At 43.2% G+C, this 16,758-nt stretch overlaps 2 protein-coding genes across 3 annotated transcripts in view; one reads left to right on the top strand and one right to left on the bottom strand.

Annotated features, from left to right (window-relative positions):
* The first annotated feature begins 1,346 nt into the window (after positions 1 to 1,346).
* Positions 1,347 to 11,400, top strand: GORASP1 (golgi reassembly stacking protein 1). 2 transcript variants are annotated; one of them, XM_050319431.1, is made up of 9 exons: positions 1,347 to 1,452; positions 3,325 to 3,405; positions 4,438 to 4,641; positions 5,291 to 5,377; positions 5,730 to 5,860; positions 6,427 to 6,568; positions 6,982 to 7,126; positions 7,489 to 7,644; positions 9,243 to 11,400. In XM_050319431.1, the coding sequence occupies exons 1-9, from the start codon at positions 1,390 to 1,392 to the stop codon at positions 9,524 to 9,526; spliced, it is 1,293 nt and encodes a 430-aa protein (XP_050175388.1). In that variant the 5' UTR covers positions 1,347 to 1,389; the 3' UTR covers positions 9,527 to 11,400. The 2 variants fall into 2 exon arrangements, with proteins under 2 accessions (XP_050175388.1, XP_050175398.1); XM_050319441.1 differs by lacking the exon at positions 1,347 to 1,452 and adding an exon at positions 1,740 to 2,127.
* Positions 9,242 to 16,758, bottom strand: part of WDR48 (WD repeat domain 48) — a 31,775-nt gene continuing 24,258 nt past the window's right edge. Inside the window, exon 19 of the mRNA XM_050319365.1 lies at positions 9,242 to 16,284. Coding sequence (XP_050175322.1) covers positions 16,189 to 16,284 — 96 coding nt within the window. The 3' untranslated portion in view covers positions 9,242 to 16,188. The remainder of the gene's footprint in view (positions 16,285 to 16,758) is intronic.

The following is a 16,758-nucleotide window of genomic DNA, read 5'->3' as shown; positions in this document are numbered from 1 at the left end:
AGTTACTTAAAGAGGCTCCTGAGAATATCCAGATCTTTCTTTGGAGAAAAATGAGCCAGTGTGTGTGGCTTTCATGCATAATTAGCTACTGAAGCGACAGGGAAATTAAGAGTTTCACTTGGAAGCAAAGGCAGAGGATGGAGAAGCAGCTCTTTTTCTCTCATGTCTTTATGCATCACACTTAAACCACAGAAATTATGTGTATGGATCCTTAGGAAAAATGACATGTTGGAGGTGAGAGCAGTGCTACCAAGGAGTTTTACTGAAATGGATGCTTTTATACTTGAAATGAAAGTACCTATGCAGGAAATACTACTGGCACTTTATCTACAATAGTACAATAACACTTCAAATTACTACCCGGTGCTTCGAAAACTCTCGGAACTTTTCCATTAGCAAGCTGGAGGCAGAATCAAAAGAATTCATCCCAAGTAAAACACAGGCATGAAATTTCTGAGGGGTTGAAACACCACCACTTAGTGATCACCCTCCCATCCCCTGTGCCTTGAAAAACAACACCGGGCCATTGATTTGCTTCTTCGCTTCTTAATGCTAAAAATTATCTCAGCTGGTGGAAACACCGTTTTAGAGCTCAATACGCAGCTACAGGGAGGGAGAGAAACACGTGCTCTTTAGAAATGTGTTTGTGAGGGAGATATCGGTAAAATAGGAACAGTAATCTCTGTGTGGGTTATACGAACAGGGGTATGATTTTTAAAGGCCGTAGGAATGAGAACAGTAGTGAACTGTTTTGAGTTTGTGTGGGTGTGGTTGGTGTTTGTTTTTTTTCATGGTCTTAAGCTGTGGCAGGGGATGTTTAGGTTGGGCATTTGGAAGAACTTATCTCCAGAAAGGGTGATTAGATATTGGAATGGGCTGCCCAGGGAGGTGGCGGAGCCACCGCCCCTGGAGGCGTTTAAGGAAAGACTGGACGTGGCACTGCGAGCCACGGTCTGGCTGACACGGTGGCGTTCGGTCTGAGGCTGGACTCGCTGACCTCAGAGCTCTTTTCCACCCTAAAAAAAAAAAAAAATCCTATGAGCCTGTGATTTTTGTGATTCTGTTTGTTTGGTTTGTTTTTTCAATTCCACGGTTCGGCCGCTCCCCTCCCTCATCCCTCACGATGGCCCCGCCCCCTCAGCGTTGGCCCCGCCCCTCGCGGCAACGCCTCGCTAGCCGGCCCCGCCCCCGTCGCTAGGGGGCGTTCCCCGCCGCCGCGCTCCAGGGCGCGGAGTGGAGCTGCGCTCCCCGCTGGCCCCGCCGTCCGCCGGCGCTGCGCTCGGCGCTCGCTTGCTCGGGGCTGCGGGAGCGGCGCCGGGGCGGTGCTCGGAGCCGCCGCCGCCGCCGGGAGGTGTGAGCGGGCCCGGCGGGTCCGGCCGTGCCGCCGCCATGGGCTTGGGCTCCAGCTCCGAGGGCCCCGGCGGCGGCGCCGAGGGCTTCCACGTGCACGGGGTGAGGCGGCCGCCGCCGGGACGGAGAGCGGGAGGGCCGCGAAGGGGCGGTGGGCGCCGGGGCGGGTGTGTGTTTGTGTGTGAGGAGGTCCCGCTCGGCCCCCCGGCCTGAGGGGGCTGAGGCTCCGCGGCTCCCGCCTGTCCGCCCCTTCCCGGCAGCTGCCACGCCGGCAGGGCCGGGGCGGCCGCGCCGCGCTCGGTGCCCACGGGCGCCGCGACCCGCCAGGTCCTGGTGCGGGACAGCCCGGGGGAGCCTGCGGGGCTGCTCTGGGGCAACTCGGAGGGGTTTTAAGAGTAGTTTACCCCTCTCTCTGTTCCTGCTCCTCTCTCTTTCTGCTCCTCTTTCTCCGTGCTTCCTCCTCTCCCGTTCCCCTCCTTTCCCTTCTCCCCTCTCTCCTTGCTCCTCTCCTTCCCTGTGGATCTTCACAGCATCTCGTCCTGCTCCAGCCTCCCCCAGGCGCTGGATGTATTTGGGAGTCTGTTCTAACTCAGTTACAGTGGTGTAAATGCGTATCCCTGCGCTGCAGGGCAGACAGAGGTGTTGCTGATTAACAGCTGTTAAAGGAGTCATCGTTTCGTTTCGTGGGTGTTCTCCCTGGCTGGAACCAGAGTGGAAGTGTCGTTGCCGCGTGCTGCTTTACACATCGTCCCAGTTGATGTTTCTGAGTGTCACGAGGTGTGTTTGGGGTGCTGTGCTCGTGGCAGCCTCCTGAACTGAGCCCGCTCCGTCGGCGATGAATGTCGGTCCTCCTTTTGTGCTGAGCGCACAGGACACTGCTCAGGTTTCTGTACTGGAGGATGATATTGGTGACCAGCAGTCTGCAGAAGACAAAGTATTTTCCCTTTTCTTCAGGGAATTCATGCGGCTCTTGGTACCGGGTCGTTTTGAAAACCAAGTGCAGCAGGATTTTTTTGCAGCTCACAGAGCTCCCTGTGGGGAACCCGTGTGGCTCTTAGACACCCAAACACCCATGCCCTGAGCTCTGTAGTAGCTTTCATGTGATTCTTTTCATGTACATTTTCATCCTAGACATTATGTAACATGATGGTTTCATTCTAAGCCTTCTTGAGCATTGTTTAGAATTTTTATGTAAACGTTTTTAACCTCTGGTTCAGTATAAAGCTGCCTGTTTGCAGTTTAGGGTTGTGATCCAAGTTAATACTTCCTACTCCAGTTGTGGTTACAGGGCTCAGTCTTGACTGTTTAATAATAAAGCACGATTTTTATTCTCAGTCTTGCTTTAAAAGCTTTTGCTGAAGTAACTATGCTATTATTTTATAACTATAAAAATATATGTAAATATATGAAAACATATATAAAATATAAAACTATTTTATTGATGTATTTTATAACTTGCAGACACTTCTGCCATCGAAAGCCCCAATATCAATACCAGTACCTGTGGTGAGGCAGTGTTTGTAGTGTGCTCATCTAAGTGTTCCCGTTCCAGTGGGCTGGAAACTGTGGGAACCCAAGGGTAAACTTCATTTATGGAAAAATGGCTCTGCTGTAAGTGGGGATCTCGATGTGCTCAGGCTGTGAGAAGCATGGAAGAAATCCTGAAGCAGCACTCTGGGAATTAAACCTTTCTCCAAAGTATTCAGTATTTAAATTCCAGGCTGTGAACTCTGAATAACAATATTGTTTTTCTGTGGGGTTCAACACCTGCTTCTTACAGCTTAATTTGAATGCCTGTTGCTCATAGTTTTATATAACTTAGTTTACAGTTGTGGATTGCTTCCTGAAATCTGTCATTTGGTATCTTATCTCCAGTTCAGCTCAAGAGTAAATATGGAATTGTGTAAAGATAAACACTTTTACTTATGTAACTAGAGATCAGTGTTTAATAATAATAAAATGTACGTTTTTCAGGTTCAAGAAAACTCCCCAGCTCAACAAGGAGGACTGGAACCTTTCTTTGATTTCATCATTGCCATTGGACACACGAGGCTTGTAAGTCTCAAATGACTTTAATGTCATTTCTTTTTCTCCTGTGCATGACCTTAGGTCTTGTATCGATTAAAAAGTAGAAGCCAAAACTGTCACAATAAAGAAAGCTTTTCACATTGTATGTGGCATTAAAAATAAAGTAAAATTTGCTGGTGTTCAAAGTCTCTTATTTATGCCTTTACTCACCTTAGCTTCTTAACAGGTTGACACAATGTTTATGTTATTACTCATTCTTACGTATTTTTTGCCACAAGGTGAATATTGAACTGGTGAGTCAGTAGTAAGAGCTCAACATTTGTTTAAACAAACTTGTTTAAACATTTGATAAAACCTGAAAAAGAATTGTAGCCTGTCTACTTATACTTTTGGGACCAAGAACACAATAGGCTGAGTTGTGAGAGAAGAGCCAAGTTCTGGTTTGGTGGGTTTTTTGGGAGTTTGGTTGGGTTTCTATTGTTTGTTTATTTAACAGGCTCAGAGCTTTGCCTGTACACTTCACCCTAACCCCGTACAAGCTGAATTCATCAAGTTTGTCTTGCTTTTATGAGTGGAGATGTCTTTTTGGAAGCGCTGGTTTTAATGGTGATTGTGGTGGAAGATCCTTTCACCTTATTAACGTGACAGGCATAATGATGGTTCTGTCAGCTGTTCCCAAATAGTCTGTCCTTTCACAGTCAGTTTGCAGTGACTTTGAAGGGCTCTGAGAGGTGAAGTGAAATGTTCCTGCTCATTGTTAGACTACATCTCATGTGGTGACATCTCCTGTTGCTGGTATTACTTAATAGCAGTTGTGAAGCATTTCATGCCAGTGATGAAATGGAGTAACAGCAATTACTTATGTAAAGGGCCATGTGCTGACAGTACTGACCGCTTTCTAATAAAAGAAAATTGAACTGCTGGGACTGTTTGTGAACCACAGAGCCTAAACCTTGATGGGTTTGGATCTTTGTATTAAAATTCTGCCCGAGATGTGACGTATATTACAGGTGCAGCTGGAAATAATGTTAATCCTGTATCTCTTTCTGTGCTCTACAGAATAAGGAAAACAATATGTTGAAAGACCTGCTGAAGGCAAATGCTGAGAAAGCAGTGAAGCTGGAGGTGTATAATATCAAAACAATGAAAATAAGAGAGGTGGAGGTGATCCCCAGTAACATGTGGGGAGGACAAGGCCTCCTCGGAGCCAGCGTGAGGTTCTGCAGCTTCCAGGGAGCCAATGAACACGTGTGGCATGTTTTGGTGAGACAGAATTCTTTGGTGCCTTGTCAGTGTTCGTACAACCTTGTTTTACAGTGTAATATTTAGAAGTAACTTTTATGTAAAGTGCAGTGCTGAAATCACACAGAGGAAGGGAGCGGAGTCTTGAAGGTTTGAGCTATTTCAGTAGGGACAACGAGTAGGTGGCTGTCAGTGTTGCCTGTCACTGACAAAAATAACTCCATTGCAGCCAGACCCAATAGTCTAGATGGGAAGGTTTTTTTTGTTGAAGAATCAATGTCAAAAGCAAAAATGTTCTGGCCTGATTGGTGCTTCTGTGTTGGCTTAACTTAATTAAATTAATGTTACAAAAAGCACCACAAATTTATTTTAAAATTAAGAGGTAGAACTGAAAAGGAAAGACTGCTTGTTATGTTTCTGGTTGTTAAAATAAATGCAACTTCTCCACGTCTTTGGAGTATCTTATTTTAAATTGGTACCAGCTTGGTCTTTCTTATGCAGCATGTTTTCCAAGTTGTCACACCTACATGTAGACTCTTCAAGGACTTCTGTTTTATCCCATAAACAAAATGTTCTTTCCTATTGCTGTTTTTGGGGTTAGCTTTCCTTTTGGATCTCGGGGTGGTTTATCCTCCTGCCCATGCAGATGACAACCATCATTCTTTCACAGGATGTTGAACCTGCATCTCCTGCAGCTCTGGCTGGTCTCCAGCCCTACACTGACTACGTTGTTGGATCTGATCAGATTCTCCAGGAGGTAGGGTGCATTCTGGTAGGGATTGATTGTCTTTGCCAAGTGTATGTTGTAGGATTTGTTTTTTCATAAATCTGCTTCCGTGTACATCAAACGTATGGGGTTGGTGTTTGGGGATTTGGGGAGGTTGGTATTTATGTCAGATGCTTTATTGTTGAGGTAAACATTATCTGTCTTTTTAATGTGACAATAAAAAGAAGTTGCCATTAAAGATCAGACTACACTAGTGAGTTTTCTGGCTCTGGGTTTTTAATGTCTCATGTTGAAGTAAATAACTATGTAAAATGCTGACTTGCCTTTAGTTCCTTGTCTTGCACATGTGAGTTTATTAATTACTTTCTTTTTTTCTTCTTAGTCAGAGGATTTCTTTTCCCTGATTGAATCCCATGAGGGGAAGCCGCTGAAGCTGATGGTTTATAACACTGAAGCAGATTCCATTCGAGAGGTAGTTGTGACTCCCAATGGAGCTTGGGGTGGAGAAGGAAGGTACTGATCTCTGGACAGTCACCTGAAGACAGGTTTTATACTCACTGTGAATGAGATCCTGTTAAGAGTATTATTACTATCAATTGCAGCTTGTTGTTTTCAAGTTAAGCCTTATTTCGTTACACTTATCACAAAAACTGTTAAATCTCTTCATAAAAAAAAAAAAAAGCTTTAAACTAGGAATTGGGCATGTTCTGGATCTAAACCTTTTGAGTTGAATCTCAAATGGCAAAACCCCTGTGTTGAGTTCCCCGTTAGCAGATTCACTGTCTGCATTCTCATAGTCAAACAATGAGCTAAAGCAAGAACAAGACCCACATCAGGGCAGATGGTACATTCTGTAAAGATACAAAACCAACCAGCTGAAAGCTTGTATTTCTAAAAGTCAACTGCACAGCATTCCCTGAGTACTGCAAGTGAAACGACTCTTGCAGGTAGGTATTTCCTGCTCTAGATGAAAGACACAAACTCTTTTCATTGTAAAGAGTCAAAATTTAAAACACTTACTAGTTTTGTTAAGAACACCCTTTTTTTTTTTCAAGTTCTGATTCACTTGTCTTGTACAGCTTAGGATGTGGTATTGGATATGGCTACTTGCACAGAATTCCAACACAGTCCATAACATCAAAGAAAAAGCCAGAAAGCAAACCACCTTCACCCTCACCAGAAGCTGGGACTCCTGTACCATCCACTAATGGTTACACAGAGGTAGGTAAGAAATAAATGCCAATTTCTGGCATGTGTTCTGGAGTTGGAAAATGTTCTACTTTTTGGAACATTGGTAACACAGTGTATTGGAGTACAGTGTTCCATTTTACTGGAATGAAATGAAGGTGGGTGAAGGCAAAGTGAGAGCTGAGGATGCTGATCAGGTGTGAAATCACCAGTGTTGGCTCATGCAAGTTTTTGCATGGACTGTTCTTGTAACAACATAATGGCTTTAAAAGCTGAACAGGAACACTTTGATGTCCTAACTGGTGTTTGGTTTTCAATTTCAGCATCACAGATTCTCTCTGAATTGGTGTATGTGGAAACAGGCAGGATGCTTTCATAGGAAGGTTGGCTTCAGGCAAAGCTTTCAATGTAAAAGGATGTTTTTCCTTCTTACTGTCTTATTCCAGACTCCATTATTGGCACCTACCTCTCAGAGTGACAGCTCTGGAACAGTCATGAACTTGGATCATTCCAGAGATCAAGAAATGAGCGGTTATTCACCAGAAAGCTCACTTTCTCCTCCTCCCCCTCTCCAGAGAGTTATGGATCCAGGTATATTTTCTTAGGTGCTTTTTCAGCAGTTCTTTAGAGGACATCAGGGATTAAGGGCTGGACTTGATGATCTCAGGTCCTTTCCAAACCATCTGATTCCGTGATCTAAATAAACTAATAATGTCTTAAACAAGCTTGAGACTTAACTATAGAACTGTGAGCATTGGTGGTTGTTTTCCTTGAAATTTTTGACTTCCCTGGATTTCAGAGCTGTAGAACTGAGGGACCACATAAGTTAAACTTATTTGCATTTAGCAGGGAGGGGACTTCACTGACTTTAGTCTGGATATAACTTGTCTCTGTTAATCTATAATTCTGTATTGTATCTAAAAAAGTGATGCAATATTCGCTTTCTCCTTCAGGATTTCTAGATGTGTCTGATATTTCGTTTTCCGAGCTCACTAGCTTAACAGAAGTGTCCAGCATGTCCCCATCTGCCTCCTTCAACGTGCCAGCAGCAGGTGCTTCTGCAGGCCCTGAAAAATTAATGTCAAACAATGAAGCCTCCACTTATTTTGGTAAGTGCATTCGAGATTTCCTTTATTTCTGGAATTGCACCAACTCATGCCTGCTCAACATTATCACACTTTTTGGAAATAAGCAAATTTTAATAAAAATCAGAAAGGAGAGGCAAAAATAAGATGGAAAAAGTAGCAGAAATCAGATATAGAAATGGACAAAAACTAAAGGGCTTTCTTATAAGATTATAGAAAGGTCTTTTTCTTTAAATGAAATCATTGATAAAAACTGGCTTTAAAAGTAGGTATTTCTAAAAACAGTGTAAATTAATTTTTGTACCACAGTTGTAAAGCAAAACCAAAGTTGTAGTCATCTTAATATTGACTTTTTGTGGTGGTTGACCCTGGCTGGACACCAGGTACCCACTCAGTCACTTTGTCACTCTCCTTCCTCAGCTGGGCAGGGGAGAAAAAATCCAGTGAAAGGCTCGTGGGTCAGGGAGAGATCCCTCTTCAGGTGCTGTCATGGGCAAAACAGACTCAACTTGGGGAAATTAGCTTAATTTATTACCAAACAAATCCGAGTAGGATAACGAGAAATAAACCGAAATCTTAAAAACGCTTCCCCTCTCCCCCCCACCTTCTTCCTGGGCTCAGCTTTACTCACAAATTTTCCATCTCCTCCTGCCAGAGGCACAGGGGGACTGGGAATGGGGGCTGCAGTCAGTTCATCACAGGTCTCTGCTGCTCCTTCCTCCTCAGTGGGAGAGCTCCTCACACTCTGCCCTTGCTCCAGCATGGGGTCCTTCCCACAGAGGTCCAGCTCTTCAATGTGGGGCCTTTCCATGGGCTCTAGTTCTTCAGGAACTGTTCCAGCAGGGCTCCCTTCCATGGGGTGCAGTCCTTCAGGAACAGACTGCTGCAGCCTGGGTCCCCTCTGAGGGGTCCTGCCAGGGCCCTGCTCCAGCACAGGCTTCCCCCAGGGTCACAGACTCCGCTGGGCATCCCCCTGCTCCGGCCTGGGCTCCTCCACGGGCTGCAGTGCATCTCTGCTGCTTCCCCATGGCTTTCCATGGGCTACACCACTCCTGCCCCTCCTTCTGCACTGACCCAGGAGTCTGCAGAGTTGTTCCTCTTGCATATCCTCATTCCTCTCTCTGGCTGCTGTTTTGCATTGGGAATTTTTTCCCCTTCTTACATACATTATCCCGGAGGTGCTGCCACTGACACTGATGGGCTCGGCCTTGGAGCTTGCTGGCATTGGCTCTCTTGGACCCCTGCAGCTCCTTACTACCAAAACCTGGCCAAGCAAACCCAACACACTTTTCTGTTTTAAAAAAAAAATATATCTTCACATGATGCCCACCTTTCCCTTCCAAAAGGTAGGGTGACAGTAAGCATTGCAATGCAAAATAACAGTAAGAACACAGCAGACCCAAAGGTTCATGGTCTTTTAAAAACCTGTGTAAACCATCAGATTTCCTGGATTTGGGGAGGACTGAGTAAATGCAGCCCATGTCTTTGACAGTTGTGAATCTGTTTATGTGCCTGTACGAGGTGTCTTGTTCAGGCTGATTTTTCTAGACACAGGGTAACCAAGGGTGCTGCCTGTTACCTTGCCAGTTTTTATTTTCTTACAAACCATTTCCATTTCCCAGAAAATGCCACAGCTTTGGACCCTCAAGATATAACCCTGTATTCTGAAGGCTCAGTCAAGCAGCCAGAGCTGGATGATCTACTGCCTTCAATTCCACCTTTACCTTCTTTTCCTCTTCCTCATGAAATTTCTTCAAAAACAACACTAGGAACTGATCCTGATAACCAAGAATCAAAGCTGCTTGTGAACAGCACTGAGAGCTCATTAACCACTGCTCCAGAGAAACCAGAGGAAGAAGCAGCAGCTGAACAGAAAGAAGCAGCAGCTGCACAAGATCCTGAGTGAAATGGACCCTGCTCGTGTTTACAGACTGTCAAATGCTGCACTGCTGCAGCTTGGAATATTTTTCTGATCTTGAAAGAATTACAGTTACTCTATTTTGTTAGTGTAGACAATACTAGAAAAGAAATCACATGAAGAACATATCCTGTTGTATTTTCCAATCACTGTTTAATGGATTGATCTGTGTTCAAACTTCAAATGCTGTCCAAAAATCTCCAAATTAATGGAGAAATTAATGCAGAAACAAGTTGGACACTGGCAAAATGTCAAGTTCCAGAATTCACATTTGCCTACAACTGCTCCTGAATGTATTTATGAAGGCCCTATGCCTGAACAGTGACACTTAGTGATGATTTTATCAGTATGTTTGATGGCATTAAAAAAAAATATTTATAGTTTTGATTTGTTAGAAAGCTTTTCTAATGGTACTCCTTGGCTAGACAGTTCTTGTGATTTGCAAGGCATTTCTTACCCCAGGACACTTTTATTCCTACTTAATACTCCTCAAACTGTTATTTTTTTCTTGTTTTAATCCCTTCTCTGTAACAGTCACCTTTGCTACAACTACTTCCTCAGTAAAGGAAGTTCCATGTGGTTTGAAGTTGCAGCACAGAGATGGGACAGAATCGTGGTGGGTCCTGCCCTTCCCTTCTGCTCTTCTGTGGACCAGGTGGTGGCCTCACACTTAAATAAGAAATGAAGCAGGGGAGGGAATGATGATGGTTATTTGAAACGAATGGAAGTGAAAATGATGTTTAAGGTGGGGTGATGAACCTTTTCAGTGGAGCTGAACGTCTTGGCTTCTGTAATGACTGAGAAATAGCTTTTCTTTAGTTGTGCTTTTCTATTGACTCATTTCTATTTTTATACAAGTTGTTGTAAGTTTTAAGACATGGGGCTGTTGTGCAGCAACATCAACTGGTTTTTGCAGCTTTTTTGTTTGCACTTGTCTTCAAACAGATTCTGAATGTAGCAGCAAACATGACATGAACAATGAAAGGAGTGTGGTTCTGTAACCCTCAGGGCAGTGATTTATCATGGAATGTCAAAGGGATAGGGAATAACACAGTTACTGTGGTGAAACCCCTTCCTGAATTAAGAGATGGGTGGTGTTGTAGCCAAACACTGAAGTACATTATTTAGCACAGTATTGCCTGATTTCCCTGCCCTGTCCCCTGCTGTTTCTGCACTGTGCAGATCGGTACATGAGAAATGCTGGGGCTGAAATCTGGTCCTGGGGCAGGAGGGGGGACTCAGGGTCATACAGATGTGCCTGTGACAGCTCAGCTTCACCCAAAGGGTGCAGGTGAAGTCACAGAACAGGAGTTCTTCAGCTGAGTCCACCCTAGCATAAAATCTGTCCTTGGTACTCCTTCATCTCTGTTGTTAGTCTGAAATAATGCAAGTACAGTAGGTCTGAACAGGATTGTCAAAATACCTGTTGCTTTAAAGAATGTATTGAGCCCTAACTGCAGGCAGTAGAACTGAGAGATTTGGACTCTAGTCTGCTAAATGGTCTGTTAATTGCAAACTGATCTTATTTCCTGTATTGCTAAAATAAATTTCCTCTTTTCTTTCCCCACCTGACTGTTACAAGGGTGAACAGCCAAACACTAAAAATAAATGTAATTTAAACTATTACTGAGTTTGTTTGATCTTGTAGCCTGATGTCTGAAGACATCTAGGTGATCTGTTTTACTGGTTTTGTTTCTTTAGGACTTGTTTCTAGTCTTCCACCTTTCTCAAAACTGTTTTTAAGCTGGTAGTAGCTCACTTAAATGATGCTGTACCATTAACACCCTTCAGAAATTTAAGAGCAGAGAATGTCAAAACTTGTTCTAGATTTCAATGTCACCATAATAAATGGCTTAAACTTAGTCTGTGTGTTAACTGGTTCTTGGAAGAGATTTGGAAAACCAAATCCCTTGGGTTAAGCCTTAGGCAGAGTGATGTTGGGTTCTCCTAACCTCAAACTTGATCATTCAAATGCTAAATGAGATGAAGAGTTCAACCTCCTCATCAAATTCCTTTACTCTTGATAATTTGGATGCTACCTCACTGCTGAAGGTAGGTAGGCAGTACTCCTACTTGTGGGTAGAAGATGGTTAGAATTTCTTAGTTTCAAAATAAAACCTAAAAAGAGTGGGAGAAACACCTGAAGATTCAGAGCCAAAACCAAACAGCCAATCAACCCTGTGCTGTCCCAAACATCTGTTTCCAGGTAAGTAAGAGCTGGATATGACCTTTCTCCCACTGTAAACTTTGAGGGCATCTCTAAACCCGACAGCAGTTCTTCTGAAGACACAGGACAGACTTTCTTGGCAGCATCACAAGGAGGGCAAAATAAAGGAGGAGGAGCTCACCTCGGAGCACTCAGGGGTTTGTATGGCCAGACACAACAGGATCAGCTTCCAGACCTGGGCTGCTCCCTCATATTAAAAGCTGAGCCTGAGGACATGAGCCTGGCAGATGTTTAATCCAAAGAGGCTCCCAGGAGCTCAAGTACTGCAGCAGGGATTAGGGCAAAGCCCATCTCCAGGGAGCCATGGCCCTGCCTACCCCAAGGAGCCAGGACACCTGGGATTGATGTGGGCTGATCCTGGATGGGCCCTCCAAGGCTGGGGGATCTCCACCCGCCTGGATACTACAACTCTGCTCAGCAAAGCCCGGAGACACTTGGTCAAGCCCTGCCCCAAGCAAGGTTATCTTGAGCATGCTGGGCCAATCCCTCCCCTCTCAAGTAATTACTTGATTGATGGGAACTTTGGGCAGCATAAACCTGTACTGGGAATGATCACAGATCTACTGAACCTCCTGCTGTACTGCTCTAGGCTCTGTGCAGAGGCTGCTCATCCAAGTTGCCACACTTGGCTGAATTTCTCTGAGATGTAACTCAGCAATGCTGCAGGAAAACAGATCTCTGCAATGCTAAGCAGAGATCACACCACTTGTGTACTGGTGCGCTCATACACTTCCAGATGCATTCTCCATCTTCCCCCAAAACTGGGCAAATATTTTCACCTCCAAGCAGTTTCACAAGAACAGGCACCACTGCCTCCGGCTTTTAAGTGAAAGCAGCTACAGGTTCACTCACTGCATTGACTCGACTGGGATAATCTGTTCCATTTCCTGGGTGCTGCCTCTAATGCCCACACATCCTCCCCACTGGCTTTTGCCTTAAGCAAACACTATCTGGGGGTGGTTCTGCTGTAACAGAATTTCAAAGCAATTGCTTGCTTTAAGTTACAGTTCTAACCTACAAAAAGTAAACAAGCCCTCATAGTCCCCCCAAAAAGATGGCTATAACAGCATCACAATATCCTCAGAGAGAGATCAGGCATGTCCCACTCAGTCTCTAGTCACTACCTCTGCAGAAAAAAAACCCACCACAGCCCAGGAAACTTTCAGTCGACCCATATTCTTGATTTTTAAGTGTGCATGTGCTCCCAGCAGCTCTGTTATCCAGCTGGGAGGTGACTTCACCCACCTCTATTCGGGAGCCACCAGCCCATGTACAGTGTTAGATCATCTGCTTAAAGACTGATGCCAAATATCAAGTTCAATAAATTTCTGGGGATAAAGTTTGAATCAAAAAGGAAAAATAATACCTTGGTGTGATGCACTGGTCTTGATGACAGTCACTGCGAGCCTTCACCTCCGGCCAATGCATTCTCTCCCCTTCCTTGGCACCTCCACACCAATTCATCTCAGAGTGACTTCACAACCTCTCTGCCTAGGGCTTATTTTGAGTATATTTTAAATCTTTCTAAAAGTTAATTCTAAATCCTTCAAGTAGTTCTCTTTTTAAAATGATACTTGCACTTCAACTGCCAAATACTGAGCCAAGCTCTTGCTCTCAGCACCTCCTCACCTGAAGAAAATAAAAAATTGTCTGTCATAGACAAATTAAATGCTTTTCTAGGAGACAGGTTACACTACTAAGTACTAGATTTGCAACTCCTTCCCATCATGAACTCGGAAATTAAAATAACTTCTACAAATCAGTGGCCTTTTCTGTGATTCTGGTAAACTGGAACTCTCTCTGTTCACAATGTGCCCAGGAGCTGCGACTCTCATATGAACTCAAAGCTCTCCTGCTGCTGCCTTCAGGACTCTTACAGACAGCACAACTCCAGAAAAGGTGACAGAAAAGGGAGTAGCAAAAAAAAAAAAAAACACCCTCCTCTCACTTTATACTCCATCAAAGTCAGATGCTGGGAGTCTCTGGGAGGACATTCTCTGCCAGAGCAGCCCCGCTAACAACCCCCACGGCAAACGCTTTGAGTATCCTGTCCTGGCTTTATAAGCATCAAGGAACCCAGCCTTGGTTTCCCATGTTCCTCTTAGAGGGATACAACCTTTCCACATCCAGACAACTCAGCACCAGCTGGCATGAGTCACTTGTTAGCACAAACTACTTCCATGGTGCAAAAGCAGCGCTGCCCAGGTGATCAGCATTACCTGAGCACATTCTGCACCTCAGTAGGAGCTCAGAGCTCACACCTGAAGGTCAGCACACCTCCTAAACTCTTACATTCAACCATAGTATATTATAGGATCATCTTCATGTGATTTTGCTAAGGCACTGCCATTTCTTCAGCCGTTCCGTTATTTGAGGCTTCAAAGGACTCTGAAGCCCTTTGTGACATTCAACAGCAAAGATCAAAGCTCCAAAGTTGCATCATTAATCTGGTACACAAAACGACTTGAAAATATTTTAACTAAAGCCTTTTATTCTATACAACTGTGAAACATCGTTTACCCTTCTGGCATTGCAGACTCTTCTGTCAATCTTTCCTGTTACTTTGTTTCAGGATGGTTAGAAAGAAAAAAAAAAAAAAAAAGAGAAGAAAAATTACAACCTTGGCTGGCTTAAAAGAAAATTTCTGGGAGTAACTCCAATGTACACAATAGGACAGGAAGACAACGAGGAAACAAACCCAAACTTAAACAGTGCCTATTGGAATAAGCATAGACCCTTGATATTAATAAATACAAGTCAGGACAATTTATCAATAAAAGTTACAGTTCTGTTTAACCATTTAATTCACAAGTAGCGCTAAAAGTGTGCAGTTATAGCACAACTGTGTCAAACTAAGCACACACAGAAATGGGGATTAAAAACTGAAACTGACTCTCAAAAAACAGGGAAAATGACATGTTAGCTTAGTTCTGAACCATGGTTTGTCTCCAAGCAATGAGTTTGTTTTGATGGGTTAAGAGTGCAGAAGGGAAGGATTTGACTATTTTTTCAAATAAAACACAATGAAAAATATTCTACCTCTTGTTTGACCAATACAATCCCAGTAATATAATTTATTGGGACTTTTTTTAGGCCTCAACCTAAATCTTGATAGCAAGATACAGGAAGGGCAAGAGCATATGTCTCCTGAAGAAACTCCAATAATATACTGCCCCTTGAAGGCACTTGTGCTTCTGCTTCAGACAAGAGTCATTTTTACACCATTTCTCTACAAGGATTTGTAATTTGTTCTGGCTATTAATGGTTTTCTGGGATATCCCCACATTTTCTCACAAAAAGCTGAAATGCCTTTACCCCCCCCTCCCCCCAATAAGTTAAACCTCTATAAAAGATTACCATGAGCCTATGACAGTCACATATTTTTAGAAACAGCAGGGAAAACAAGATCTGCATAAATCTATAACAAAAGAACAACTGCATATAAAACTTCGGAAAAGAAAAATCAGTATTTTTATCTCATGAGTATGAAATCTGCACAGAAGTTTCTAAAGTTTAACATTAAACATATTAAGTTATATTCAGAATGGTTTGAAGTCTTAACAAAATGTCACATAGATTTGGAGCACAGTTACCAAAAATTAGACTAATGTGTCTTTAGAACGCCTAGGACACAGTGCAGGAAGTAGTTATATATATTTAAAAAAAAATCTCTAAGTTGCTGCAAAGCATCTTCACTCCATAATGATGCACAGCATCATTAGACTCACCCTGCTCTGATATTTTTCTAGTGTTTTATCTTGCACATCAAAGGCTCTCTAAAGCCATTAAAACAATTCTAAAGTTAACCCTTCTTTTACAATTAATTGGGCCAATTCATTCAAGTATGAATACAATACAATATGTATTTTCTGGGGTTTTTTTTTGTTTTGTTTTTAATTTTCCAAATTTCTTTTAGTGGCAGAAATCTTTGAGTAACCTGTGAGAAATCATTGCTGGAACTTTATGAATGGAATGTACTAAAAATACCTTGTGTGCAAGTCTGAATTACATTGTGAACACAGCAACTAATATGGCCAAACCAGTTTCATGTTGAGCATGAGCAGATGAGTATATTACGTTCTGGAAAAAAAAAAAAAAAAAAAAAGAAAGCAAAAAGGAGGAAGCAAAAGTCTGCACTGGGTTATCATCCACTCTCTGTACACCTCACACAACACGAACCACTCAGGGACTTCCCATCTCACTGACTGAGAGGAGGACAGACTTTAGTTTAAGTCATATGGATTTCTTTTTCCTCTATGTTACAGATCTATTAGTCACTTCAATTAAATGCATACTTCCTGTCCATACTGGGTGATTAGCAGTCTCATCTACCTTAGGGTTTCAGTGGGCTCCTATAGCACTACTCTTGGAACCAGTACAGTATGGTCAAGTAAATAATGAACCGCTTGGGTCCGTGCTCCCCTCACGTTGATTTCTGGCGATAGTGAAGCGTCAGGTCCCCTCCACTCTTCCAAATGAAGTGTTTTACAGTTCGAAGGTCCATATTCGGATCCAAAACCTGAAACAGCAAAAATTCATCTTTCACTCCACGGATCTGCTAGATGGTCAGATATTCCCAGGTAAAACACTCCTACGGGTGAACTGGTACCAGGATGAACCACGCAAAGGCTCAGATTTTTCAACCAGCGAGTAAACCTGATGCATTACTGAAAGATTTTAGCAATGTAAGATGTCACTTCATGTTACAACCACCTCCCCAGTACTTAATCTTCACGCACTTAAATAGGCAATTCATGGTTTTTGGACAAATTTTGAACACTGCTAAAAATACTGAGTTCCAAACATTAAAAAAAACCAAAACACCAGAACTCTGCAATTGCATTAAGTCCATTTGTTGAGTACGTAACCCTGTAAAAGCCACTAGTCAGAACAAATTAAACAGGCTTACAACAGAAGTTCTTCGTTCTGGCTATCTGCAAATGTCTGAACTTGTGTCATCTCCAAGTTGACGTGATGTCAAAACGTTTCCTTA

The sequence above is a fragment of the Myiozetetes cayanensis genome, unplaced genomic scaffold, assembly GCF_022539395.1.
Source record: "Myiozetetes cayanensis isolate MyiCay16 unplaced genomic scaffold, myiCay2020 scf1, whole genome shotgun sequence".
In the NCBI taxonomy this organism is placed as follows: Eukaryota; Metazoa; Chordata; class Aves; order Passeriformes; family Tyrannidae; genus Myiozetetes; species Myiozetetes cayanensis.
This window is presented reverse-complemented; position numbering and strand designations above follow the sequence as displayed.

Excerpts from the sequence above, each read along its gene's own strand:
- GORASP1 (XM_050319431.1), top strand. The coding sequence starts at position 1,390 with ATGGGCTTGGGCTCCAGCTCCGAGGGCCCCGGCGGCGGCGCCGAGGGC. Across the intron at positions 4,642-5,290 it reads AACACGTGTGGCATGTTTTG|GATGTTGAACCTGCATCTCC; the intron begins GTGAGACAGAAT and ends ATTCTTTCACAG. Across the intron at positions 5,861-6,426 it reads GCTTGGGGTGGAGAAGGAAG|CTTAGGATGTGGTATTGGAT; the intron begins GTACTGATCTCT and ends TGTCTTGTACAG.